The 27,645-nt window shown below is 47.8% G+C and overlaps 1 protein-coding gene across 2 annotated transcripts; it reads right to left on the bottom strand.

The window, feature by feature from the left end:
* Nucleotides 1-734: 734 nt before the first annotated feature.
* Nucleotides 735-27,303, bottom strand: LOC146813626 (uncharacterized). 2 transcript variants are annotated; one of them, XM_085610104.1, is made up of 2 exons: nucleotides 26,972-27,303; nucleotides 735-7,563 (listed from the first exon to the last, which is right to left on the bottom strand). In XM_085610104.1, the coding sequence occupies exon 2, from the start codon at nucleotides 6,902-6,904 to the stop codon at nucleotides 5,819-5,821; it is 1,086 nt and encodes a 361-aa protein (XP_085466230.1). In that variant the 5' UTR covers nucleotides 6,905-7,563; nucleotides 26,972-27,303; the 3' UTR covers nucleotides 735-5,818. The 2 variants fall into 2 exon arrangements, with proteins under 2 accessions (XP_085466230.1, XP_085466229.1); XM_085610103.1 differs by having other exon boundaries at nucleotides 26,980-27,300.
* Between the last annotated feature and the right edge of the window lie 342 nt (nucleotides 27,304-27,645).

Genomic DNA, 27,645 nt, shown 5'->3' with positions numbered 1-27,645 from the left:
AAATTACTTTACAATACAGCTATGGTTGTGGCCAAGCGGGATATAGCCGCCTCCTGGAAGCTTCCCACACCACCAGATTCTGAGAAATGGCGCAGGGGGGTGGATTGGTGCGCAGCACAAGAAAAACCCATGTTTGAGGCACAGGGGTGCCCTAAGAAATACCGGAGGGTATGGGGCAAGTGGCTGGGGGCCGTGGAGTAGCCTGAACTTTATACATGATGCTTGTATTCACTGCTACAGGGTGGGGTTTTAAAGGCAATGTCTGTGCTCTTTCAATTGTCCGTGCGTCACTATTGTTGCTATCCAATTTCGTACTGCTGGTGCTTGTTCTTTGTAAAACAATAAAATTGCTTATGAAAAAAACAATTCCAATACTACCCACATACATCCACAACACACCACATACATAACACATGGGTAAAAAACATGTCATTTACAAAGCCAATAGCACTAACTCAAGCAAATGCGAGACCTATTGGATGCAAGACTTATTGCACCACCACCTCAGCATCACTCAACCCCACTTTAGTCTGCCCTCGGAAACTGGCAGTTGTTCATTCTCTCTAGCGTCCGTCTACTGCTCGTGTTGTAATTCAGGTACTATTTCCCAACTACCACCCTCCTGTTGTTTATGTCCCACCCCCCATAACAATAAAAATACAACAAACAAGCATTAGAACAGGCAGGAAGAAGTTGCCAGCTTTGCAAGGACAAAACAAACTAGAAGATCTTGGTTACGTTCATTCATTTTTATCATAGGGTTGTCCATAATGTCCTCTTGGTTATATATAAAGGTAACAAAAATTCTCATAACACTTTTTTATTATAACTTTTCAACATACTGCACAGCAGCCACACTGCTCTACAACATAGCTTAAAGACATTTGCAAAGGCAACAGCTGTAGCTAAACACTTATAGGGTCCCAAAGGCAGGACCTGTTGGCTATGCCAATGCTTGTTAAGTTATAAGTGTTCATTTGTTTCAAATATAAAGGCAAATATAAAGGATTGGGGCTGGAAGCAGATGGATGGAGTAATGGTACCACGTTGGACAGCCATTCCGGAGGCATCTAATGCAAGCAAAGAACTTATTTTCTGTGGGAGCAAAAAGTTGTGCCGAAATCAATGCAAATGCTCAAAGGCGAGCCTCACACGCACAGACGTTTGCTTTTGCAGTGTAAACTCATCAAGATTAAGACAGTATACAAACTCGAATCATCATTGTTTCATATAGAAATGCAATCAGGGTTTAATATAATCTTGTATTGTTAGGAACGATACGCTGGATGTTGTTTCCCCTAAGGGCAATACTCTCCAAACAATATTTGTATTTGCCCGTGTGACGAGCAATCAAACCAGACTTTATTACACTTTATTTTCTTTTTGTAATTTCTATCTTCCCTGTACCAGGAAATTTCTATTGCCGCTGTTGCGCAGGTACACATTTATTAGGTGTTAAGTTGCTTTGCTCTTCTTACAGCAACTAAATGGCCAAGATACCGGTTATTTGGGTGGCCGTTTTTTGAGGGACATTTTACGTGTGAGAAAGTCAGTGTTACTTTAAACAATGAACACTCAATTCTACTTGTACCTTATGTCCTGGCTTTGGTGACTGTATTGTATTACATTATTTCACGTCTTTAGAACAGGTCTTTTTTTATGGCTTTTGTGCCTGGTATTTATTCTATTTTTATTGATGCATTTTAAAATATTTGATCGTTTTTATATTAATTGTGGGTGTTTCAAATCATGTACGTCTTTTATGATCATCTGGGAAATCATTGAAAAAAATGTATTTTGAGTTTCGATCTTGTATTGCTTAATTACAATGGAAAAATTTCCACATGCTCAAAGTATGTGCTGTAAGGATACAAAATGATGCAAATTATAAGTTTACTTTCCAAGTTTACTTTCGCTACAGTGTGCGTTACTTATTCCTGCCATCCTTATAGGCAGATGTTTAGGATTTATATTTATTATGTTACACTCTAGATAAAACGTGGGCAGGCATGTAACATGCACTGACATATACACATTAATTTTTGTGCCAAATTTGACGAAAAATCTGAAGATTTAAAATGATTTTCTTATATCTGTCGGCCATCTTTGATTTTGATTAGACTATATGATGTCATAGGCAAGATCCACTTGAGGTCTTGCTCTTATATGATCACTATTCCAAAGGCGAATGTCTCTACCAATTTACAGCATTATAACACAAGGTGAACAATTTGCATTAGAAAACAGGCTTAACAGCCGTACTACGTGACATATTTAACGTCCAATTGAAGCATACCTAACCTGGACTATTCAGTGGGAGTCTATGTGAATGTATGGAATTAATCACAGAACTCCTATCGACTAACTGCTCCGTTTCCTCTGAGGAGGCACATGACCATAAGATTCCACTGTAGAGTTTGCCACAAATCAATTACCCACTTCCCTCCAAACTGTTCCTTCCGCCACCCACACCGAGAACCATCATCAGTGAAAACCATGCACTGGAGCACCCAGAAGCCACCAACCCAAGGCTACTCACTCACCACTTGCTGCAGCTCAAGCACTGTAGCTACCCTCTCCCATCTTACAATGTCGCTTTACTATTCATGAGCCCAATGTCTGCAGCTTGCTGCGGTGCCGCATTTAGTTTCAGGCTCAGTCACTGCATTAGCCCAATAATAGGGTCTCCACAAGGCAGCAATAACTGACAATTCCACTCCCCAATGCAAGTCCAGCGCACATGAGAGTGATCCATATTTGCATAAACCAGCCCCGCATAGTCTGCACTGTCCTTCAATCAGTTATGGTGTCACTCCGCTATGACCCCAGTCAGCTCCCGGTGTTTTCAGCCACAGCACCAGGCAGAGTGATGGCAGGACTGGTTTAAATAGCCCCACAAACCTTCAATTCCTGGCAAGAGGGCAAATAGTTCAATTTTTAATTTAGATCAGGAAGTGAAGCATCTCTCTCAAGAGGGGATCTTGGATAAGCGCTCTTTGGCGCCCTAGTATGCTTCCATCCTGGAGCATTTCTGCTTTGCTGTGCTTCTAACTGGTTGACCTGCATCTTTCTACTGCTGAAATGAGGGCATTTTTGTTTTTAATTAGCGTGGAGTATTCCATGGGAGTGCACTTGAAGGTAGCAAAACAAATCGCTTCAATGGGGGAGATCCGTTGGCATTGTGGATGCTGGTTTGTTTTTGCACTTCTTCACTTGCAATGTTCAGGTGCCTTATGTTGTAATGTTGCTCGCCCTCCTTCATGAGGGGTTTCGTTTTTCAGTCACGTAGAGAGAAGCGCTGGTTGTCGCGGTTTTATCTGTGATGTAAAGCACCTTGAAGAGGATCCTTAATTGCAGCAACAACCAGTGTTGATTTGGGTTAGAAAAATATGATCATATATGTATGTATTTTTAAACTCAGCAGCCTCATGTATACTTTTCAGTGATGTTAAGATCAATTCAGTGTGGTTAGTGAGCAGGGTCTTGGCACCATCCATGTGACAGAAAAATAGCATCTTAAACCCACCATAGAGAACCTTGGAAAAGAGGAAGCTTGTACCAAGCATTCTGCATTTTCTTGGTGATGAAGGACATCAAGATGACAATGGTAAAGCTCAGAGTTCCTTCAGTGCACTGAGGATCATGTTGCAAAGCACTTTATCTGAGCTTTTTTGGTTAGACTGTATACAATAGTGCATTATTTATGAGTTCAGTTTTAGGAAGGTGCTTGAAGCCAAAGCTTGGATGTCTGAAATATCTGAGGCAGGGTCCTTTAGGGACAAACAAGTTCACCTGATGAATCAGCATTCTATGGTTTGCGAGTATAATGTTCCAGGGTTAATCTCACCCTTGTATTCATGGTGTTGTACAACTGTTGTTTAACAGTATGCTCTATTTAGCCCAAAAATGTTTTCTCATTAAGTTGCTTTACTTGAAGCTGTATCTGATGTTCCTCTATGGTGAAAACACCACCATGTGATTTTCTTTATCACCAATGACTTGTATATTTTGGTTTAGAATTTTGTATCCATCATAGAATATACAATTTAGCATCAGCCTCATTTCTCCGCTAAAGCACCTGCTGTTGCATTGAAATGACGGCTTGTTCATACTTATAACAAAATCCTGTATTTCTGATGTAGAAATGAAAGCAATTCATTCGCTTGAAGGCCTTGTCACATTCAGAACATCGAAGACGCTTCTTGCCATTATGTGTTAGCTAATGCTTTGATAAATCGTCTTTGAATACTGGTATCTACCCTTCAGTCCGGAAAACTGCACTTGTTCAACCCATCCTCAAGAAAGAAGATGCAGATCCGGCTGAATTGAAAAAATTCAGGGCAACTCCCTCCTGCCAGCACCGGCTAAAGTCCTGGAGCTGAAAGTACAAAAACAGCTATCCCAATACCTAGAATCCAACAAACTTCCCCACGACTCCCAGTCTGGCTTTAGGTCAGGATACAGCACCGAGACAGTGCTGCTGGAAATAGCTGAAACTGTCCGGGAGACTTTGGATAATGGTCACTGTGCAATGATCATGCTGTTGGATCTGTCGGCAGCATTCGATACAGTGTCACACATGATCCTTCTTGATAGACTAAGACAACTGGGAGTGACAGGGACCACTTTTTATCGTCATTTGACTCCTTTGTGGAAGACCGGTCCCAGAAAATACTGTTGCATCCTCACATCTCATCCTCGCGCCCCATAGTTTGTGGAGTTCCCCAGGGCTCGACCTTGACCCCGACTCTTATTAATGTTTACCTCACCCCGCTAGCCCCGCTTGTTGAACAGCATGGGGTAAGTGTCATCTCGTATTCTGATGATACACAGCTTGTATTCTCCTTCAGGAATATATCTGAGGCAGCATTCTCAAACTTTAGACATTGTCTGATCGATATTTCAGCCTGGATGACTAACAACTGTCTGAGGTTGAATACCGACAAATTTGAGGATCTATTCTTTAATCAGCCATCTCCGCCTCACTCGGACTTAAGGTGGCCACCTAATCTCAATCCCCCCCTCAGCCTGTGTCCTCATCCAGGAACCTGGGGTTCAAATTTGACTCTACCCTCTCATGCAAGACTCAGGATTAGCCACGTTTCCTCTTCATGTTTTTGGAAAATGAAGTCCCTACAGAGATTCCTCTATCTCTTACCCATGGACTGCAGAAAGACAGTGGTTCACGCACTCCTCACGTCTCAGATTGCACTAATAGTTTGTACCTGGGTCTGCCAGACTTCCTGATCAGAAAGCTACAGACTATACAAAATGTGTCCGCCAGGCTCATTAGAAATATACCAACACAACACCACATATCCCCTCATCTACGGAGCCTGCACTACCGGAGGGTAGAATTCATGGCACTAACTCTAGCTTACAGGGCAATCAGAGAAACGGGCCCTCACTACCAGAGGAAAAGACTCCGTAAATACCATCAGACGAGGAGTCTGAGATCTAATCACCAAGAACTCCTTGTTACTCCCTGTTTCACAAAAGCCAGATTAGGTGGCCGGTCTTTTACGGTAAGAACTGCCCATCTATGGAACTCCGTACCCGAGTTCATCAGGAAGGTCAATTCTGAATCTGCTTTCCGCAAACTCCTAAAAACCTGTTTTGTTGGCCTTCCCTAGGACCTGTAACTCTTGGTAGTCTGCTTCCTCCTCCTGTCTTCTGCAACTAGCGCCGGGACACCTCCGCCAGAGGTAGCTGTGCGCTCTACAAGCTTCAAAATAAATAAGTGCTCTTTTATTGAATGGCTTATCACATTCAGAACGCCTACATGGCTTCTCCATAGTATGGTTTTGCCAGTGTCGTATCAGCTGTACCTTTGAGGTGCAAGCCTCAGATGGGTTTTCTCGTGTTTTGACAGATGACTCCTTTGTCTGAAAGCCTTTTCACATTCAGTACATTGATACGGTTTCTCACCAGTATGGGTTTTCTGGTGAAGTATTAAATGATACCTTCGCGTGAAAGCCTTTTCACATTCACAACATTTATATGGTTTCTCACCAGTATGTGTCCGCTGATGACTTGATAAAAGAGCTTTGAAGCTAAAACAGCGTTCACATTCGGAGCACTTATATGGTTTCTCACCAGTAGGGGTTCTATGATGATGCAAAAAATAAGACTTTTGACTGAAAGCCTTGTCACTTTCTGTACATTTATACGGTTTCTCACCAGTATGGCTTTTCTGGTGAATTATTAGATAAGATCTTCGTGTGAAACCCTTATTACATTCAGAACATTTATATGGTTTCTCGCCAGTATGTGTTCGGTGATGTTCTGATAAAAACTGTTTTAGCTTGAAAGCTCGATCACATTCTGTACATTTATACGGTTTCTCACCAGTATGGGTTCTCTGATGATGCACAAAATCTGACTTTTGACTGAAAGCCTTGTCACACTCTGTACATTTATATGGTTTCTCACCAGTGTGGGTTCGCTCATGTACAGATAACTGTTGCTTTTTACGGAATGCTCTCTCACATTCAGAACATTTATATGGTTTCTCACCTGTATGTATTCGCTCATGCACTGATAAATGTTCCTTTTTTTTGAATGCCCTTTCACATTCAGAACATTTATATGGCCTCTCACCAGTGTGAATGTTCTGGTGTCTTAATAAATGAGGCCTTTGCCTGAAAGCCTTGTCGCATTCAGAACATACATATGGTTTCTCACCAGTATGGGTTCGGAGATGAATTGATAAAAGCTCTTTTAGCCTGAAAGCGTGGTCACATTCAGAACATTCATATGGTTTCTCACCAGTGTGGGTTCGGATATGGACTAATAAATATTCCTTTGTTTTGTATGCCGTGTCACATTCTGAACATTTATACGGCTTCTCTTCAGTGAGACTTCTCCGATGGACCAATAAACTGTAATTTGCATCAGAAGCCATGTCACACAGAGCATTTGTAATTTTTCAGGTGGACTCTTGGTTGTACCTGCATATTACCAGTATTCTTGCATTAAGAACATTTACAAACTTCCGCAGTATTGTGGCTCATATCTTAAGATATTCATCTTCAACCAATAAAATTGTTGAATAATTCAGTGTATTTATATTATGTCTTCTGCTATTAATATCCTTATTTATTAGTATTTTGATGTTCTGTTTAATCTCTTTACATTGAAGGTGTAGTCATTCAGTACATTTTTGTAGCCTTTTTAACGTGCATTCCAACTAACAAACTCGTGCTCCACTCCAGGTAAACTGCAGGCATAAACATACTTATATCAGCTCTTTGGTGTGTGGTGCAAGTGGGTGTCCAGAAGAGATTCTTTGCATTCAAAGTCGCTTTCACAAATATGAGAAATACACATGATTTTTCGTAACTGAATATCTCCAGTTTGCTTCTCTTCTTTATTTTTCAGAGTTGGTATCTCCTCGAAGGGGGCACTAGTGTCCGATGTCCGAGAAGCTTCTTCTTTGATTCTTGATATAAATGAAAGGGATTGCCTGGGTCTGTGTTTCCATATCTATTTGTACAGAGGACTTCCTTACAAACATTTAATGTTCTTTTTTACTTTCTTTCTGTGTTTCAATCACCTGCCAGACTGGAAAGGAAAGGAAAAAAAAGAAATCCAGATTAGTGTTGCATGAGAACTAAATAATAAACTCCTCAACAATAATTAACACTAAGGCGTGATTTACAGCTTGGTGGATTGATGGGTACTTTAGTCACAAACCTGACAGATACCCGGTCTACTTTATTTAGGTGTATTAGGATATAATGCAGTAGTAAGACAGATGGGATAACCACATGTTTGTGACAGAGGCCCTGCCTGTCCAACTCTAAACCAGGCCCATGTCCTTTATGTTAAACAGAGACAATGACAGTCCATAATGGCTCGTGAAGGAGTAGAAGACACAACGCTAATAAAGGACGTCTCCATCCCTGATCATATGCGAATAACTAGTGTTGGGTAGTTCCTATAAAACTGCGGGCTTGGTGTCCAGACTGATTCGAGACACCCCCAACTGATATGTTGGCCTGTGTACCAGCTAGCTCACAGGGCCACTAGAAACTCCTCTTACCAAGGAGAGAATAGTTATTGGTAACTATCGAACATGACAACCCTGATCCCTCAGGACCGTGGAAACCGTGTACTATTTTTCGCTCAGTTACTCGTGCTCACTTAGTCTCAGAGAGATACACAGAATAAACAGTAGGGACGTCTTCAATAAGTATTTATTGAACAGTTGGTAATCTAGTGTAAAATAGGTGCGCTGAAACAATCATTAGACAGTAACAGATATAGTTGATGTTTTTCTAATTTTTGTGTAATGAAGTCCGTGCGCATATTCATGGCGTCCATTTTGAATTCAATGGATGTGAGGCGTTGGCACATTTTAATTGCAATGCCTTTATATCCGAGGCCTGTGTGGGAGTAAAGGCAGGGATTCCCTCTTCTCTTTGCGAAGCTGTATCCTCAGTCTCACTGGGATTGTTCTTCCGCAAAGAGAAATGCAGCTTAGATTGCTTGCCCTCTGTTCAGCCCATGGTGTATTCCACTGCGTGGCGCAGACAGACCCCACCCCCCCTCCCCACCCACAGAAGCCCAGCAGAGGTTGTTCACTGTATCGGACTGTGTGGAGGGGGGGAGCGAGGGAGAGGGATGCAAGGCTAAAGTACGCTGCCCCTCTGTTCCTCAGCGTGGTAGTTTTATGGCCAGTTTCTGCCACCCCCACCCCTTCCCCCCCAGGATAGCATCTATATCCAGGAAATTAGGGATTTTAGTGATAACTGGATGTGGCCAGGCACCCAGGAGGGCCGCCTCACCAGAGCTCTGCAGGTATGTTCTACAACGAAGGAGGTGGAGAGAGACTCCGGGGAAACAGTTTCCCTAATCTGTTGAACGAGGAATTTGTCCACTGACTCACCCTCGCAGCCTTCAGGAAACCCACAAACCGTAGGCTGCCATGATGGGCACGTCCCTCCGCATCCTCGGCCCGCGCAGCTAACTACATAGTCACGGCCGTGAGCGTGGCCACCTTCTGCCAGAGAAAAGGCGTGACCTCTTCGACATTAGATACCCGGGTTTCAGTTTCTGTGATCCTCTCAACCCCCTTCCACAGATCTTGACACAGTACCTTGACATCGGAGCCACTGCATCAATTTTGGCTTCCATCATGTCTCTCGATTGGGTGATGGCTGCCAGCAGTGCTGCGTTATCGGGACCCGCATTAGGGCTGCCCCCGGGGATCAGCGGCTTCTGCCACAGTAAATTGATCCATGGTGCTTTGCCTTTTGTCATGGTGAGACTAGTTCAGGTGCCCAATCCAGACAGTCCAGGTGTCACAGGCACCCCTGCCCCGCCAGAACCCCCCCCCCCCCAAAGATCTCAGTCCCCAAGGGAGCGGTTCAAGCAGTCAGTAAAGGAAAACAAACAAAATCCTCTCTGAGATGCTTACTCAAATAATGGAGCCAAGAAGGTCATATAAGGGAACTCTAGGGTACGGGGAGTCACAGGAGCAGGACTGCCTGCATCACAGGCCACACAAAGGCCCCATTCAGCCGCCACTGTGATCAGGAGTCCGTCTGCAGCAAGGCCAATCAATCAATCAGGGGTTTATAAAGTGCAAGCTACTCACCCAGAATGGGTCTTAGTGCTGGGGGAGAATGAGCAGGGGGTTCCGCGGATTCCGGCGGTTCACTGAGTTCCATCGAAGAGCCACGTCTTGAGGTCCTTCAGGAACTTGGGGAGCGATGCAATTTGTCGGAGAGGGAGGGAGTGCCATGCCTTGGCCACAAGGAGGGAGGAGCGCCCTTCTGTTCTGCTTTTCTTGATCAGAGGTACTGTTGCCAAGGAGAGCAGGGCCGAGCGGAGACAGCGCTGGGGAGCGTGAAACACGAGGCAGTAGTTCAGGTTGGCTGGTCCAGTGTTGTGGAGGGCCTTGTGTGCATGGGGAAGAAGCTCGAAGGTGATTCATTTCTCGATGGGGAGCCAGTGTAGGGCCCGTAGGTGTTGGCTGATGTGGCAGTGGTGCGGTAGATTGAGGACTAGTCTAGCTGCAGCATTCTGGTGTTTGCGGGTAAGTTTCTTGTTGATCCCGGCATAGAGTGCGTTGCCGTAGTCCAGTCTGCTACTGATGAGGGCGTATGTGACAGTTTTCCTGTGATCGGGAGGATCATCTTAAAGGTCTTGCGGAGTTTGTGGTAGCAGGACGAGGAGATGGCATTGACCTGGCAATCCATTTTGAGTTTGAAGTCCAACCAGGTGTCGTTCCAGGCATCGGTGTGTGGGCCCACGATGAGTATCTTGGTTTTGTCCGTGTTGAGTTGGAAGGCAGCTGTTTTTCATCCGTCTGGTAAGTGCTTCCATTCAGTCTTGAAAGTTCTGTTTGGTGATGTTGGGTTCGGTGGATAGGGAGAGGATGAGTCGGGTGTCTGCATACGATGTGATGTTGAGTCCATGTGCTCCGACGATGGATGCGAGCGGGGCCATGTAGATGTTGAACAGGGTTGGGCTGATGGAGGATCTGTGGGACTCCGCAGGTGGTTGGAGTCGGTTCTGAGAGGAATGGAGGGTGTCTGACTTGTTCCGTTCTGCCGGAGAGGAAAGCGAGGATCCAGTCGAGGTCCTTGTCACAGATTCCCACGTCGTGGAGTCTGCGGGCTAGGGTGCAGTGAGAGTGTCAAAGGCAGCAGAGAGGTCCAGGAGGAGGGTGGTCACGGTCTCTCCTCTGTCAAGGCGGGCTCGGATGTGGTCTGTTGCTGCAAGGAGTGTGGTTTCGGTGGTGTGGTTCTTTCTAAAGCCTGATTGGGAGGAGTTGAGGATGTTGTTTTCTTCTACAGAGGCGGCAAGTTGGCTGTTGATGGCCTTTTCCATGACTTTGGCCGGATAAGGAAGTAGGGAAATTGGTCTGGAATTCTTGAGGTTGGTGGGGTTCGCTGAAGGTTTTTTCAGGAGAGGATTGATCTCGGCATGTTTCCAGTTGTCGGGGAAAGAGGCGGTTTTGAAGGAGCGGTTGATGATACGCTGAAGCTCGGGGGCGATCTGCAGGTTTGCAGTAGATTTGGTGGGGGCAGGGGGTCGGGGAGGGCACCGGAGTGGGTGGACTTCATTTTCCTCAGAGTGTCTTCAATGCGGAGGGCAGTCCAGCTGTCGAGTGTCGGCTGCGTGCTGCTGGGAGCGGTGGGAGGGGGTTCCTCGCGAGGGTTGTTGTTGAGGTGGTCATAGATGGTCTTCATTTTGTGATAGAAGAAAGCGCTGAGTCTGTCGCAGAGGTCCTGGGACGGAGTGATGTCTGTGGAGTCACTGTTGGGTGAACTCTTTGATGATGCAGAAGAGTTCCTTGCTGTTGTGAGCATGGGTGGGGATTCTGCCCTGAAGTGCTTTCTTCCTGGAGACTCCGATGAGCATGTGGTGGGCCACAGTAGCTGTTTTGAAGTTGTCGAGGTCAGTCAGGGTTTTGGAGTTCCTCCACAGTTTTTCGACTCATCTGCAGTTGCGTCTGGAGTCTCGGAGTTTAGTGGGAAACCAGCTGGTTGTCTTGTCGCGGGGCTTTCTTAAGGGGGAGGAGGGGGTGTTGGCGCAGTCGGTGATCCAAATGTTTAGAGCGAGGACGGCGGCGGTGGGGTCATCATCATTTGTGGTGGATGGAGTGGAGTAGCCAAGGGAGCTGGTCGTCTGAGAACTTGTTCCAATTCCTGCATTGGAGCTGATACGGGTGTCTGCGGGAGATGTTGCACTTGAAGGTGAAGTCAAAACAGCGGTGGTCAGTCTATGGTGTGGCTGAAGGTGATGGGGTTCCCTGCTGTGAAAACGGGATCGAGGATGTGCCTAGCTGAGTGCGTTGGTTCGGGTACGATCTGCTTGATGGTGTGGAGGTTGTCCAGGAGGGAGACGGAGTTGGGGTCCTGGAGGTTGTCAAGGTGGAAGTTGAGGTCTTCTAGCAGCGTGAAATCAGATGGAGGTGATGGCATGCGGCGTGATGAGGTTGGTGATGGAATCGGAGAAAGGAGCAGGGGACCGTGTGATCTCTACATGAGGGTGCCTTGGAAGGTGGAGGACTGGTTGGTCTGGATCTTGAAATGGAGGTGTTCCATAAGGTCTGTGAGCACGTCGGAATTAGTGCTCAGCCAGAGATTTTTTATTTATTTGATTGTAAAGCACCCAATCACCCCCGGGGGGGTTATCTGTGCTACGGAGGTGCTGCAGAAGGCCGAAGAAAGAGTAGATTTAGAACAGTTCCGTTTTGAGGAGCCTTCTAAATTGAAGCTGATCTGGGCATTTCCGAAGATGAATGGAGAGTTGATTCCAGTAAAAAGGGGCTAGGTGAAAGAAAGCCTTCCCACCTAAGCCCGATGAGTAGAGATTTATCTCCTGAGCGTAGGGTGACTGGGTGGGAGAATTGGTCATAATAAGATCTAGCGTGTGCCCCGCTGAATGTGTAGGACCCACGTTGATCTTTCCTAGTCCTAAAGTAGCTAAATCTGCAAGGAGCGTAGAGGCGTCCTGATTAGATTGGCCTTGTGGGCGATGCCTCCTCCAGGGCGGTCGGGGCAATCCTTCCGGGTGAACTTGTATCCTTCAGGGACGGCGATCGCATTGTTGGGGCCGGAGGCAGCGTTCGGTGAGGAAGGCGATGTCCGGGGCGGTGCTGCAGAGGAGGACCCAGATTTCCGTGAAGTGTCTGTGGAGGGAGTGGACGTTGAGGAGGATGCAACTCAGGGTTTGGGGTGCCATGCAGTTGTTGCAGGAGGGAGGTGGACAGTCCTGGATCTCAGCGAAGGTAAAGGAATGGCGGCAGTGATTGCAGGTGAAGAGTCCATTGGTGTCAAGAGGTGAGGAGGGCTTGCAGTTGAATTTCTTGCCGGTGTGGAGTTTGTGGAGAGCCGAGGAGCTGTAGAGCTGGCGGGTCGGAGGGTCAGGGGTCCTGGCGCTGGTTGGGGACAGGCACAGACGGGCTGGACTTTGGCTCGCCAGCGGCGCGTCCTCCATTAAAAAGGGGGGGGGGGGGGAGGGAGGAGGAGGGAGACGCAGCTGGGAGGCGGGAGCAGGAACCAGCGGGGGAGGGGCCGCGGAGGCAGCACGACCGGGAAAACAAGCATTTGCAATGCAATAGGTCTCGCATTATTAAAGTTTGTGCTATTGGCATTGCTAATAATAATGCAACACCAATAGCTCAAACTTTAATAATGTGAGACCTATTGCATTGCAAATGCTTGTTACTTTAGAGCATGTGCCGCTATGGCCAGAACTGCCGACTTTGGAACTACAGTCCGAGTCCTGGAGTCGCCTCCAAATCCTGTGATTTTGGGCAAATCACTTGCTCCCCTGTGCCTAAAAAAGAATCTAGCCTTGTGTAATGTAACTCATGCTCGTGTGAAGCGCTCCAGTGCCCTTGAGCCGAGTTCGTACTATGTAAAACTGCAAAAAGAAAAAAACCAGCAGTAGGCAGAGGTACTAGTAGTGTTAGGGAAGAGGTGTGGCGCCGCGGCCAGGGCGACTGACTCCGGAATCTGGGGATCACGGTTCGATCCCCGGTGCCGGTGGCAGATTAGCCCAGCACCATGTGACTCTGGGCAATAGCTTGCTTAATCTTTCCGACGGCCTCCAGCGCCTACAGACCCTTACGGGTGATTGTTCGCGCTTCACAAATGTGGATTATTATTAGGTGTGTATAGTGCACTTGGAGTTCACTGCACTGCACACAACCTCACGTAGGCCTGATAAGCCCATTCCTGTTCCGCACCAGGGCTTGTGTCTCACTTCGTAGGGGACTGTGGGATATGGGTAACAGGATCTACAATGACATCATTAAATAAAACGTGCCCACATACATTCAGTAGTTCACCTGCCTCATTGCAAACATGTTTGCTGACTTAGCTGCAGAGACGATCAGGAGAGACAGCAACAGTTAAACAGAGGGCACCCTTTGTGTGCCCCTGAAAGGCAGAAAAGTGAACAAAAGTAAAGGTCAGATTGTTTATGTAGTATATCATATCAGTCAGTAAACAGCCTGTTTCTAAACAGTTCAAATTAGAGCACAAAAGGGAACTTAAGCAAGTGTGGATGTGATAATTAACGGCTATTCTAACTATTTGGGGAGTAACGTGTATTTAGGTTCGTTATGCATCACCCCTCTCGTGTCCAGGTAACAAGAGTCTTTTCTTCTAATTATATTGCGAAAGGTTTAACCGGCCAAAGTTTAACAAAGAGAATTGGTACCAAACTGATAATTGCAGGTGCAATAAACGTCACACCACTTCCACTGCTGCCCCTGCGCAGGAGCTTGTTTGTGTAGGGGTTGCAATTTAATAAGTCAGTTGTAATAAGGCCCTTGCTGAACATGACATCACATACCTTCCTTTAGAGCACGTCATGCTATTTGCCTCAATACCACAATTCTGGGGACTGCATTAACGAGATCATGAACCGTGATTTTACTGCAAAGATGTAAATGGGGAATAACGCGTAGAAAAGGTGTTTGGTTGTGTTTTTCTGCCTTTGCAGTTGCGGGATAGTCATGACAGGATTACTGCATTTCATGGCGTAGCAACAACACTGCTTTCTAAACCGACATCTATTTTCTCATATTTAACACAAATTTATACCCCAAAGAAACTGAAGGCCTCACTGTGCAAATTTATGCCGAGCAGGTAAAGGAAGGCGATTGTTAGACCGTAACGTAAGAGCAGCTGGTCTGCAGTCCACCCTTTAGACAATTCGTTTTGTAGTCATTTATGCTGCGGCCCTTTGGTACCACTCCCATTCGCAGCTAATATGCAACACTGCAGCGCCCTCAAGTGGCATGTAGGGACAGGTGCAGCAGTCATAGCGATTAAAGAAGGGATGGGTGAAAGGAAGCAGTAACGATAGAAATTTTGCGTCACAGGAAAGGCATAAAAAACAAGTATTAAAACATATGTAGTGTGCGTGTGCAGTGAAAAAAGTGTCATGCAAACAGGTACAAAATAATGTCTACAATCTTGATTTCTTTCCTAAATGCTACTGGTGCACAGCGCTCCAGTCTCTCATGCGTCACCCACTACATGGATGTGCTGTATTACACATACACTAATAGCTGAGCGAGTTAGGCGCTTGATGCTTTTGTTGTGTTTCACGTGGTAGCCGTGAGATGGAAGCTTTGAATAACTATGTCAGCCTTAGTGGTGCGCGCGCACCACAGAGGGGCCGGGGAGAGGGAGCCTGTTGTCTGTGCGCGCTGCTGCGCGAGCTAGACACGGATGGGAATGAGTGGAGCAAAGGCGGGACATACGCCCGCCTTTGCCCAATTGCGTGCCTTTTTTTTTTTTTTTATTTAAAGCACACTACAGCCATGTTGGACTTGGCCCTTCTGGCAGGTTCACCCCTGAACTTTTTGCATTAAGCTCTGACATATTGGTAGTGATTTTTGGCCTCTGCGCACTTTACCACTGTGGCCCAGTGTAAAGTGCGTGTGCTCTCTGAATGCATGTGGTGAGATAGGCCTGCCCTCCCATAGGAATGCATGGGGGATATGTGTGTCCATGGTAGTTCCTGATGTGAGAGGAGTGCAGGGTCAAGTTTAGTATGTGCGAACTCGTAAGAATAAATGCTGCGCAATGATGTGCGCAGATTTATTATAACTATAGGAGAAGTGCCACTTCTAGAAGTTGGCATGTCTGTGTGCTGTATGATGTGAATTGCCTGTCTGGAGTTTGAGTGACAGGGCTGGGGAATTCCAGGAGCCAGGGTGAGTCTGCCCGGTGGTGAATGGAGAGATCTGCATGTAGATGGGAGGGAGGAGTTGCACCTGGGACCTGAATGGGGCTGGGCCTTCCCTTCACAATGCTGGCTCCACCTCCTGTGGTGCGTCCGATGTCCCTGGCCTGTCCTGTGAATAGAGAGGGGGGCTGAGCAAATCAAAGTGCTCCTGAACCAGTTGTATCTGGTTCTCCCCTTGCCCTACATTGTAAAACAAAGGATTTGCTGATATAAATAGAGGGGCTGTGACCCCATGAAGATGTTCTTGTTCTTGACTTGAAACTACCAGTGGCGTGCTGCTGTTGGGGCCCAGGGGAAGGCTTGCCTCCCTGGGCCCTGCTCAGCCCCTGGATACCTGGAGGACTTCTTGGACCTTTTTTTTTCTTTGCTGCCTTACTAGCCTTATGGACTCTAGGCTGCCCTAGCGCTTGGTGAGTGCTGTATCTGCAATCTGCCGAGAAGCGCTTTATTTTTATGGCAGAGCGCTTCCCTGGTTTCACCGAGCGCCTCTCTCTGCCGCCTGCAGCGCTGGGCTGCGATCTTCTTAGAGGGAATCCCCAGCATAGGAATTCCCCCGCATTGTGTCCTGTTGCGGGAGCCCACCCCGTTTATTTCTTTATTTACGTCGCGGGTGCCTACCCTGCGATTTGCCTGTTTCACGAAATCACCGCTGCGGCCCAGGCCTTCCAACCAGGAAGTCAGGCACGTCTGCCTGGGACATGGGCAGAGCGAAGAGAGGAAGTCCCACCCCGCCACCAGAGATATGGCCGGAGCCTCGCAGGCTCCGTGATGAAGTCCCGGGTCCCATGAGGGGGCCCGGGTTAACCCCACGAGAAGAGAAGGTCTGAGGCGGTTTAGCGGGACAACCGTGGTGAGAAGGAGAGCCTTGCATCCAGCAGCCCGTGGTAATGGAGGCGGAGGGGTCACGAGGCACATTGTCGGTGCCTGCCCCCGCCGCCTGAGAGAAGAATGCCGCCGCCTTGAAGGAGAGCTGATGCAAGGGAGGATGACCGGGGTTTCCAGGTCCCCCCCGCGCAGAGAGACTTCCTCCGTGATAGAGTCCCGGTGAGTTAGGGGCTATTTGGTTGGTGCTGCCCGAGGCACGATCCCGGTGAGTGGGGGCTCGCTTTGGACACAGTGTGGGGGCAAGAGCGGTCCGCTGCGGATCGCTCCCACGTGGGCACGATTGTTTTAGAGCCCCGTGTGGCTCTAACACTGGACATCGTTGTTTATAGAGGGCCCAGAGGGGCCCATGTCTTTCTCCGTGTCCTAGCCTATTTTCTGAGTGGCCCCCGCCTGATAGGGGGTTACTCCAACGAAGGGGGCATATTTTGTCCGTTGGTGCTAAAAGGGCCCAGAGGGGCCTGTGCTGTTCCCCCGTGCCCCTACCAGTTTGGTGATGTTCCCATCTGCGCCACCTGACAGTGGGCAGCTGTACCGATGGGGGCAATATTGTTTAAGAAGCCCCCGTGAGGCCCCAAAGGCAGAGATGTGCCAGGGCCCCTTTACTGTATTACCAGCTGTGCCGCACCAGCGCGGGCAGCTGCAACACGTCCACACATTTGTTCTAAGAGCCCCAGGAGTGCTCAGGCCTCATGTTAATATTTGCAGCTGCCCAGCAAGTAGTGGGCAACTGCAACGTTTAGGCTATTCTTTCTTGGGGACAGGCCTTTTCAAGTTAGGAGAGAGATGCACTCCTTTGCCCCATCCTTTCACAGCTGCGCAGCACTTAGTGCCAGCTGCAACGTTTAGGTTTGCGCAATGGCGCACCTTGACTTTCGCGGCAACGTTTAGGTTTGCGCAATGGCGCACCTTGACTTTCGCGGCCTTGGCAGCGCGCCTTGACTTTGGGGACATAGGGCATTTGAGCCCCCTTTCTGAGATGGCCAGTTGGCCAGGGGGATTGCTAGAGTTATAGGGTGCCAGGCCCTACTGTGATTTTGGGTGCTAGGAAATGTGATCTCTGTAGAATGATTTACGCACCTGGTTGGTTCGCATATGATGGTTTATGCTAGTGAGAATTATTCCCTAAGGTAGTTATGCTTAGGAGGTTAGGGTCTAATGTGTTTAGACTTGTGAGAGAAGTGCATAATATGTTTATGCTGATGAGGTTGGCGTACAATGCGTTTGGCGCCTAATGTGACACTGTGCATAATGGGGTTTATGTTACAGGCTGATGCTAAGTGCAGTGATTACCAGTAGTACTGGTTGTGTTCTATGTTTATGATAAGTTCTACAGTTATTAAGTTCACTTTGTGATGGTACTGACAGTGGTCCAGTTGGCCCTGTCAGGTGTAAATAATCCCTTGTAAATATTGCCCAGTGCCAGGTGGCACAGTGTATAATATGTACGTACTATTCTAATGTGTTATGATAATACAAAGGCTATTTTTATATATAACCTTGTGTGGAGTTTGTTGTGGTGGGCCTGGGATGTTGTTGCTGGGTGCGTGCGCAAATGCTTTACACATTGCCTCCGGGATAAGCCTGACTGCTCGTGCCAAGCTACCAAGGGGGTGAGCAGGGGTTATCTTTGGCGTGTACCTTCCTTGCCCTGACTAGAGTGGTGGTTTCTGCCTGGCTTTGGCGCATGCCCCTTAGCCAACGAGAAAGCCCATTTCAAACAAGCCAATGCCAGCCTGCCAAAGCAAAACCACACACACACAAGCGTGTGGTTAGTTTTCTGAAGCCCATACAAGAGGTCTTGCGCTGCGCGAGCAGTGCTACGCACTGCAACGCTAGGCGCGAGACCTAACAAAGGGGAAAAAGTACGGGTGGCGAAAACGGGAGGGGGGGCACAAAACAAGGGCACAGGCAAAAGGGTAAGGCAGAACAAGGCAAAAATAAAAGTAAATACAGAGGAGGAGAAGCGGAAGCGGAAGCAGGCAGAGATGCAAGGCAGAGGGGGCACCGGCCTCGAACCGGGGTCAGCACGGAGTAGGAGACAGAGGCACTGTAGTATACTTGTGCTCCTTACAAGATGGCCACTTGTGGTCTTTAGTCCTTCCTTTGTGTTCCCACCTCCCCAGAATACCTGTGTGTATTCTACCTAGTACCATTGGCAGTTGATGGTCTGGTCAGCTGGCGAGGTGTATTGCTCTGCTGTAACTTAATAAACCTTATCCTGAAACTACTAAGAAGTATCTTGTGATCTATCAACATCCATTTACAACAGGCACTTCAGGTGGAGCTGTGTGCCTGGGAGAGCAGTATCCTGGCCAAGGTCAGGGGCCTTGATCGGACTCACCTGTGATTGTGCGCGTGCTCGCCATGCAATCCACTTTTGGGAGCACTTTGAAATGCCCCTCTTACTAGAGTCTCGCATAGCAATTGCATAAACGCAATAGCTAGGCGAGACCTAAAAAGGACCCATGGCGGGTGAAAGCAACAAGGGGCAAGCAAAGAAGGGAGTAGGGTGGGTGCAAGTAGCATGGAGAAGCAATGCCGATAAGTAAGTGGCCACGGTGAAAAGAAAAACAATGTGTGATGCCTAATAGTAATAAAATTAGAATCCGAAGCTAACGGTCCCCGCTTCGCTCAGACTAGATAGTCACTCGCACACCCCTTCCCGCTGGCATGCTAAAGGCGCATAATGAATGCCTCATATTTACACAAAATTAACCTGAGGATTCCAAATTAGTGCGTCACCAGCATCTGCCAGACCCAGCTAATCTTTCATCCTCCTGGAGCGGTACCAAAGCTCCCCATTCAGGCCTGAATGTGCTCATATTGTGAGAGTCGCATAACTGGCCGTGCTGCCTGCTTTAATATGGCTCACATTGAAGAAAGCAGGAAGGGGCACCGGAAAACAAATTTGTGCTGGAATATTTTCTTTCAGTGACGCAAGGCAAACCAGGCGATCACTCTGTCACCCATGGGGTCGGGCCCTGGGCTCTGTAGCAGGGGCACCTCATGTGTTTGAAAGCAGCTGGGGGAAATAGGCGCCCTCGGAAAACAACATCTAACATTTGTCCTCAGTCTTTAAATGCACAACTAATATGACAAGATAAGAACAAGATTTACAGACCTTTTCACAGAGGCGAAGCGAGCGAAAACACGAGGTCTCTTTTGAAATGCTCTTGTAGAAAAAAGTAATTCCTAAAGTGGGAGCAGTGGATGGATAGTAAGAATTAGTCCGTGCTCTCTGTAAAGGAATAAACATAGGAAGAGGCATTACGGATGCATGCCTTGGAGAAATGGAGGAAAAAGAATGAGAGCGACGATGGAGCCAGAAAATGGGAAGCCCATGGGTGGGATGAAGCACACATATCGAATTCAAAAGTCTCTTTGAGGCGGCGCATGTTCTGTCTAGCTGAGACCAGAAAATCATAACCTGCCGACCTGAAAGAAGATGGACCTGTAGAGCCGCAAAGATCCAGAACAGAAGATCCAGCCACTGACTTAGCACCAACCCTACCGGCCAGCCCTGACGCCTAAAGTAATCTCTGCACCGGTCACCCTTGGCCCGTGGAGAAGAGGACCAAAGGTGTCCCCACGTACCCGAGCTTCATGAGGCCTGAGTCCCCCTGTTGGGTCAGCCCGACTGGCCTCCCAGTCTGCAGCTTCTTTATGCAAGAAGCGATCCCCATAGACTAGCATTGGACACTAACGCTGTTTTGCACTCGACTGCTCTAGTGCTGCTAGTGGCTTCTTGCTGATGCTGCCTTGAATCTCGAACACCACGCACCGCAAGTCATGGGGATTTGTCTTTTAAGTCACTGTTCCTGACTGCATCACTTTTGTTTCCTCCCATAGGATAACATGGCCGCTTCTGAAAAATGAACTGTCGACTTTTAACTGCAAAAGTATTTCTATTGGGGGCGTGGCCTAGCAGTCCTTCATGGCGGACATGCGTCAGTCAAGATCCCTGCAGCCTACCTAATATCATTTATCATCCTACCTACATCGTGCCTTTATTTCCCCCTCAGTCTTGCCGGGGTGCACAGAGCGACGATCTGGCGGCAGTGGGGCATGAAGGTCCGACGCGGCTGTGGGCGTGGAGCGTGAGGCATGTTGGGCCTCTCAGTTGTGCACGCGGGCCTGGAGCAGCGAGACATCTGGTGGCCTTGCTCGGGGGGGCTAGCAGGAGGAGTCAAATTCGGCAGCCGCGTCGGGCCGTAACGACCAGGGTGTGGGTGAGCTGTCCCTCGCTCCCCCTGGTGGGAGAGAGACAGCGATTGGCTGGTATTAGGAGGTGGCACAAGGCCGGCCGGTGAGGTCCTGTGCCCGACTCCGCGGGGAGGGGCAGTGCTGCGGCTTCGTGGGCTGTGCTTTATGGCGCTGTGGCTGATCCTTGGCCACGGGTGCCTGAAGTGGTTGGCGCCCCTGTGTGACTGCTGGCCTCCGGAAGTGACTGCTCTCTATATAACTGACCCGTTTGGCATCATATCAAAATATGTGGCCAACAGGGAGAACCACCCTGAACTGGGCAGCTAAGGGAATAGTGGCAGTGCATTGTGCCGCCATGCAATCCGTTTGGGGAAGCGCTTCAGCCCACTGGCGCCCTCGGCATCATACTTCAAAGGGTCCGCTCCCCCGCCTGGAATGCGATCCCCCACCAAGCGCACGCGCGCCACGCTCCGCCGGGCTTGTCTTGTTTGCAGCAGCCCACGGACCAAGTACAGATTCATTAGTTTCGATTTGGGCTCCTCTGCTGGCGTCTGCTGCTCGCGCTGGGATTCAGCTACGAGTTCTGTTCTCATGTTGATACTAATCACCACTCGTCACCATTCAGTTTCTATTTCCTCCTGTTAAACTTCAACTTTTCCTCCCCGCACTCACCTCTACTTTGACATATTTTTTGTTAAACGTTCGAAAATATATCGGACGCGGCTTCAACCATTTTAACACCCATGTGACATGTTCACTTTTTCAGTGTCAGGGGTGTTCAAATGCCCCTTCTTTATTCATTGTTTATTTTTCGTTTAAATCTTAAGTAATCATGTTTGCATATCCTGCAAAGCACGGAATTGGTGACTGAAAATAATTTGCTGATTGGGAAAAATTGTCAAAGCCTCAACACAAATATGACATTGGCATGTGACATTAGACATCAAAAGCACCACGCACGGCCAGTGGAGATACTCTGAACATGGCTGTTTTGTATGTACAAATTCTAAGTGAACGCGTTAACAGATCCACTGTGTGAGATGGGCTTTTATCAATCTGTAGATTTTTAGGCGTGACATAGATGGAGAGAATGTGGCATAACGACATAGGTGTCCTCTTTTTGGACCTGCGGAACCGGGTTTGAATCTCGGCGTCCCTCACATACCCTGTGATTTTAGGCAGATCACTAAATGTCCAGTGCCTGGAAACACAAAACTCCAGTTTTTTCTGTTTCAGTTAGTGCTACATGAAACTGGAAAATAAACCAGAATTTGACTACCTACACTCACACATGTACCTCGTTTGGGGCCATATGTAGGAAGCCAAATACCGGTCGGTAACGGACGATTTTCGGTAAATATCCCGTTACCGACCGGTATTTAGGCATTTGCTATGTAGGGGGCATATTTCATGATTCGGTAATTTACCGAATCGGTAAAATTACCGATTCGGTAAATACCGAATCCTGAAATGAGATGTAGGAAACACTCTAATGAGTGTTGTGTAGGAATTAGAATTCGGTATTTACCACCAAATATAGGTTGGTGATAAATACAGAATACATTGCAAAAAGCAATATTTTGCTGAAATAACAGTGCAATGTGGCAGACATACATGCCCGTAGGGCATATATGTCCGCCACATGTGCACACATGCAGGAATCAGGGGTGCAACAGGGTGTCAATGTGACACCCTGCCACCCTTGAATGTGCTCCCCCCATTACTGAATCAGTAATGAGGCATACCTTCCCATTGATTCCTATGGGCCTCCAGGCCCTAGGAATCAATGGGAAGGTATGCCTCATTACTGAATCGGTAAATACCGATTTGGTAATTACCAAATTTCTCCGATTCGGTAACATTTACCGAATTATTACCTACATACAATTTACCGATTCTTAAATACCGAATCGGTAAAATTCGGTATTTAAGAATCGGTAAATTGTATGACACCTACATATGGCCCTTGGAGTCTAAAATGATTACTATGATCTGAGTTCCCGGTTTAAAAAAAAAAAAATCAACCTTCAGTTACTTTTCCTCTGCTTATGAGCTTAATTAAAAAGATTTTTTTTTTTTTGCTGTTGCACAGTTAATGGAGCCGCGCACACAATCTACAAATATGAAAAACACGCATCTGTTTTATGTTTGATGTTATGGTTGTTGTGAAATTCTAACCCGTTAGTTTTCTAGCTGCCTCCCTACATTGTGAATTATTTATTTTACTGCATTTTGAGGATCCCATGTGAGTGTTTTTGATGTCTGAAAGACTGCACAAAACGCTTCAATTTTAATTTGTAATCTCCCCCTCCTGTTTCTCCTCCAAGCCCTATCCTGTTTCTTCTCCCCCTCTGTTTGTTTCCACCCTTCTGACAGAAGGAAAAAAAGCGCTGTGAAGCGGCCCTCGCTGGTCACTTCATAGAGCTATGACGCCACTATCCCCTGTTCACCACCCCACCCGATTGCCAAAGCCAATAGCACGCCATAGGTGAGACCTATTGGTCTTGCCAATGCTTGTAGCTCCTTTTCCATGAAGAAGGCGCTTGGATCCCCAGAACGCATGGGACTGAGTGTACAGCGAGTGTCACGTGACTGACAGAAGAGAGCCCAGTTAAGTCTCTTCAGTGAAAAGGACGTCTTGGTCTTCACTGTTGGACTCAACATTGAAGGTCACATTTTATGTCCCCAGTGACTGCATTAAACTCATAATTGAGGAGGCATTCAGTCTTTACATCTGGATTCTTTATGGGAGAGTGCGCAGCGAGTCTGTACATCAGATGGACAGACAGCATGAGTGATCTTGGGCAGAGGACGCTTTTACTGCAGCAACAGGAATACAAAAGTAAATATTCTCAGTGCACATTCACTAGGCTGGAATAAAGGTTGGTTCAGAAGTGACAATTTGGAAACACTGTATTAACAGGTCTCAGGTGTAATCCCCTGTTCCAGAGGCCCTGTGGTGAGCACTTTGCTGGATAACGAATGTTGCAGGAACCCTCTGCTTCCAGCCCTATGTGTAACCCACGTTCATCCCTTGGTGACCGGTGATGTTAATACATACACGACACAGACAGCCCTGTGGAGTGAGCAGCACAAGAGCCCCACAGGCATCCTCTGTACATTCTTAGCTGTGGGCCTTGATGCACCGCTGACAATCCTAAGACTCAACCACCCCCTTGAGAGGGCGCTAGACCCCCTGTGGTCTCTGTACATTGCAGACACACAGGCAATCTTCAAAGAGGTTTAGGATGGGAGTTGGCATGAGTGTAAGGCTTCGCTGGCATCATTTACTCCAAGTACTGACACCCGGTGTCAAATCAGCCCTGGAGTTGTGACCGTGGCGGGTGTGAGGAAAAAGATTAAAGAACAAACATTTGCAATGCAACAGTTCTCGCATTTACGCGACATTGAGCTATTGCCATTGTAAATGACAATGCCTTTTAGTTATGTTTTGGTTTTTAAAACATAAATAAAAGGCATTGTCATTTACAATGCCAATAGCTCAAAGTCGCGTAAATGCGAGACCTATTGCATTGTAAATGCTTGTTTTTATTTTTGTAATTATTTTTTTTTTTTAGGTCTCGCTGAGCCAGTGCATGCGCTGGCTCTGCGAGACATTTAGTATACGGGTTTTCAAAGTGCTGCCACAAGCTTTTGGTGGCCTAAAGCTTGCGTGCACGTGAGCGTGCATGCGCGCAGCCGCCATCTGTCTTTCCTCCGTCACACAACTCCCGCTTCTCGCCATCACTTTCATGGGCCGCGCGTCCGTGTCACTTTCACGGCCAATGCTCGTTTTACCTTCTCATCTCATTTCCCTTTTTTCCTCATTTGTTTCTCCTGTCTTCCTACGTGCTTCGCTTTTCTGCATTTTTCTCAATTGTTCCCCCTTTTGCTAATTCTCTCTAGTTAAACCATCCCCTGCCTATGTCAAACTTATTTTCATTATCTCTTTACCATTGTTCTTCAACACATTTCCTCCAGTCTTTCCCTTTCTGTTCTCCTTATTCATTTAGCCATTTCCCCGAGTTTTGTTAGCCATGTTACTGTCTCATTATCCTATATATATATATATATTTTTTTTTTATTATCCTCTTTTTCTATTATTCATTCGCTGTTTTACTTTTTCCTTCTATTTTTAATGTCTCCCGTTCTCATTGTCTTCTGATATCTTTCAGTATGTCACCCTTTTACTCACCCCCAGGTCTCTTGGCCAGCATCTGTGTGTTTGAAGAGTTACTGCTACTTCCTCGTACCAGAGTCCTTCCCTTTCATGCCCAGCAGCGAGTGTTGTTGCTATCACTAGTGCAGCAGGTGCAGTAGCACAGGCGCCAAGTAGTTAGCGGCACCCGCTGCCGCCCCGTTCGTGCTGCATTTTAGTACCCACATGGTGGGTAAGTGATACCCTTTTCTTTTGTTGCATTGGATAGCATGGTACTTAAATTGCGCTCGTGGGCTGCTGGTGTTCTGGAGCTCTCGGAAGAGAGCTGCGCCCCAAAACATGCGGTCTCGCACCAGGACACTCGTGTTTTCATTCATTCAAGTACTTTACAGTAAAACCATGTGCACTCTCAAGTTGCCAACACTGAACAAGCATTGGCATAGCCAATAGGTTTCTCCTTTGGGGCATTATAAGTGTTTAACCATGCAACAGTTAATGTTGTTGCACCAAGGATATTGTGGTGCCTAACTAGATACTTATAAGGTCCCAAAAGCTAGACCTATTGGCTATGCCAATGTTTGCTTTTAATAGCACAAACTGGACGCGAACGCATTGGAGCGCTTTATATGGAGCACTAATTACATTTCAAAAGGTCACATGCACTATTTATAGGCATAAGATTATGTTATTTGCCAAGAACCATAGTATTTTAAAGCGACTTTCGTTCCCAGGTCTAAAGTCATCAACTCTGGCTTTTACGCTGCATCCGTTCACAAGAAGATGTCTTGAAATGGACAGCCCTGGGTAGAGGAGATGGTGTAAGTGCCAAAGACGTGACTTTGAAGTGGGGGAACCAGGTTTGAGTCTCAGCGTCAACTCAACATCGAATCAGCTGTGTTTTAACCTGTATTTGATTTGTGGTGCCAGTGTGCAGAGGGGGCCGGTACTTTAAGGCCGGGGCCCTTCGGTGCGCAGAGGGGGCCGGTACTTTAAGGCCGGGGCCCTTCGGTGCGCAGAGGGGGCCGGTACTTTAAGGCCTGAGCCCTTCAGTGTGTAGAGGGGGAAGATCCCCGAACAGTGAGAGTGATTATATGTTAAGAGCGCTTGCCCTGGATCAATACAAACTCAGGGTTCAAAACATGACATTGCGGTTGTCCTTACTAATACATCTTTAATATTTTCCAAAAGAACCCATTGAACCATCTACATAAAAATAATGCTTTTGAGCAGCAGGTTTCACTTTGTGCTTCGCAAGAGGCGAATTGACCCTCAGCTCTATTCAATGAGGAGTCAAAACTGGGATTAGTCAAAGCTCAGATTTCGCTCAAGGAGACACATTCATCACCAGAGTTAAATTGGCATTTTTTATGATGGCCTTATAATTGCAGGCAGGCAAAGAACTCAGAAGTCTGTGCCATTAGCCCTGTATTTCCAAGTAAAGGGCCCACCCTGAACCCCAAAGCATGGCTCCTGCTTCAGTGGCACATACGTTGAAATGAGTTGGTTATTCATTCATACATTCTTCTGGACACCACGCTACTATTGGGTAGGTTAACAAGAAGAGTTTAAATTAAAAATGTAAATCACAAGCGTGCTTGTCTCAGAAGGGTTCTGCAATCCTGCCGTGCCCTGGGCCCATGCAGGCTCGGAGGCAGCGCAGGCGGTCACTGCAGCATGGCCCATGGGCATTCTGCCTGAGGATCGGGACGGACAGAAGGACACCGGGGCTCGGTCTGCAGGTCCGGGAGGGGCTGTCGAAGCCCCTTCACTCCAAGGATGCCCGCTGCCCCCCAGCAGAGAGCGCTGCAGGACTCCTGGGGCTCCACTGCTCACTGGGGGCGAACCCCAGAATCACGGGCAAAAGGCGCCCGAACAAAGAATGATTCCGGACAACGGGCGGTGGGGGGGAGGGGCAACACCTCGAGCAAACCATGAGGGGCCCCGAGGGAACCCCGACACCCCTGGGGGCCCAAGCGCTCCGAAGCACATGCTTTAACTCACTGAGCTACCTTCCAGCCGCGGGATCCGCCTGCCACTGTCCGAGGCTCTCACTGTCCGAAGCTCTCACTGTCCGAAGCTCTCACTGTCCGAAGCTCTCACTGTCCATGGCTGTAACCAGTGTACGGGGCTCTCAGTGTCCGAGGCTCCCGCTGCCCTGGCTCCCGCTACTGTCCGAGGTTCTCACCCCTCTCGCGCAGAGCCAGGTTTCCCACGACTCTCATTGGTTATTGCTGGTAAGCAGCTCGGACTCACATTGGCTGGCTTCGTCCTGACTCCCATTGGTTGCTGCTGGTAGGCAGCGCAAGATCAGATACGGATAAGCAGTGGGAGTTTCTCTGTCTTAGTTGGAGTTCTACCCGCGAGGCAGCCGCGTTTCTGATTTGTTGACCTAAGGCTGCCGCTCATTGGCTGCAGTCAATGCACGCGCAAGAAAAAGGAGAACGGCTCTCATTGGATCAAACATCGACTCCAGGAACCGCTGCCCTGAGTAATGCTGCCTTCAACCCCCCCTCGAGGGGGCGGAGAGAGAAAGGGAGGGGCCGTGGGGGGCCAGTGGAGGAGGGGCCAGAAAAGGGGCGTGGTATGGGGACCAGGGGAGGGGCCATTGGGGCAAGGGGAGGCTGGACCAGAATAAAGGGGCGGGCCAGGGGAGGGGTCCATAGCAGGGGAGGGGC

Source organism: Triturus cristatus, chromosome 6, assembly GCF_964204655.1.
Source record: "Triturus cristatus chromosome 6, aTriCri1.1, whole genome shotgun sequence".
Taxonomy (NCBI): domain Eukaryota; kingdom Metazoa; phylum Chordata; class Amphibia; order Caudata; family Salamandridae; genus Triturus; species Triturus cristatus.
Note: the sequence above shows the minus strand (reverse complement) of the source record. Positions and strands in the feature narration are given on the sequence as shown.

Excerpts from the sequence above, each read along its gene's own strand:
- LOC146813626 (XM_085610104.1), bottom strand. The coding sequence starts at position 6,904 with ATGGCTTCTGATGCAAATTACAGTTTATTGGTCCATCGGAGAAGTCTC.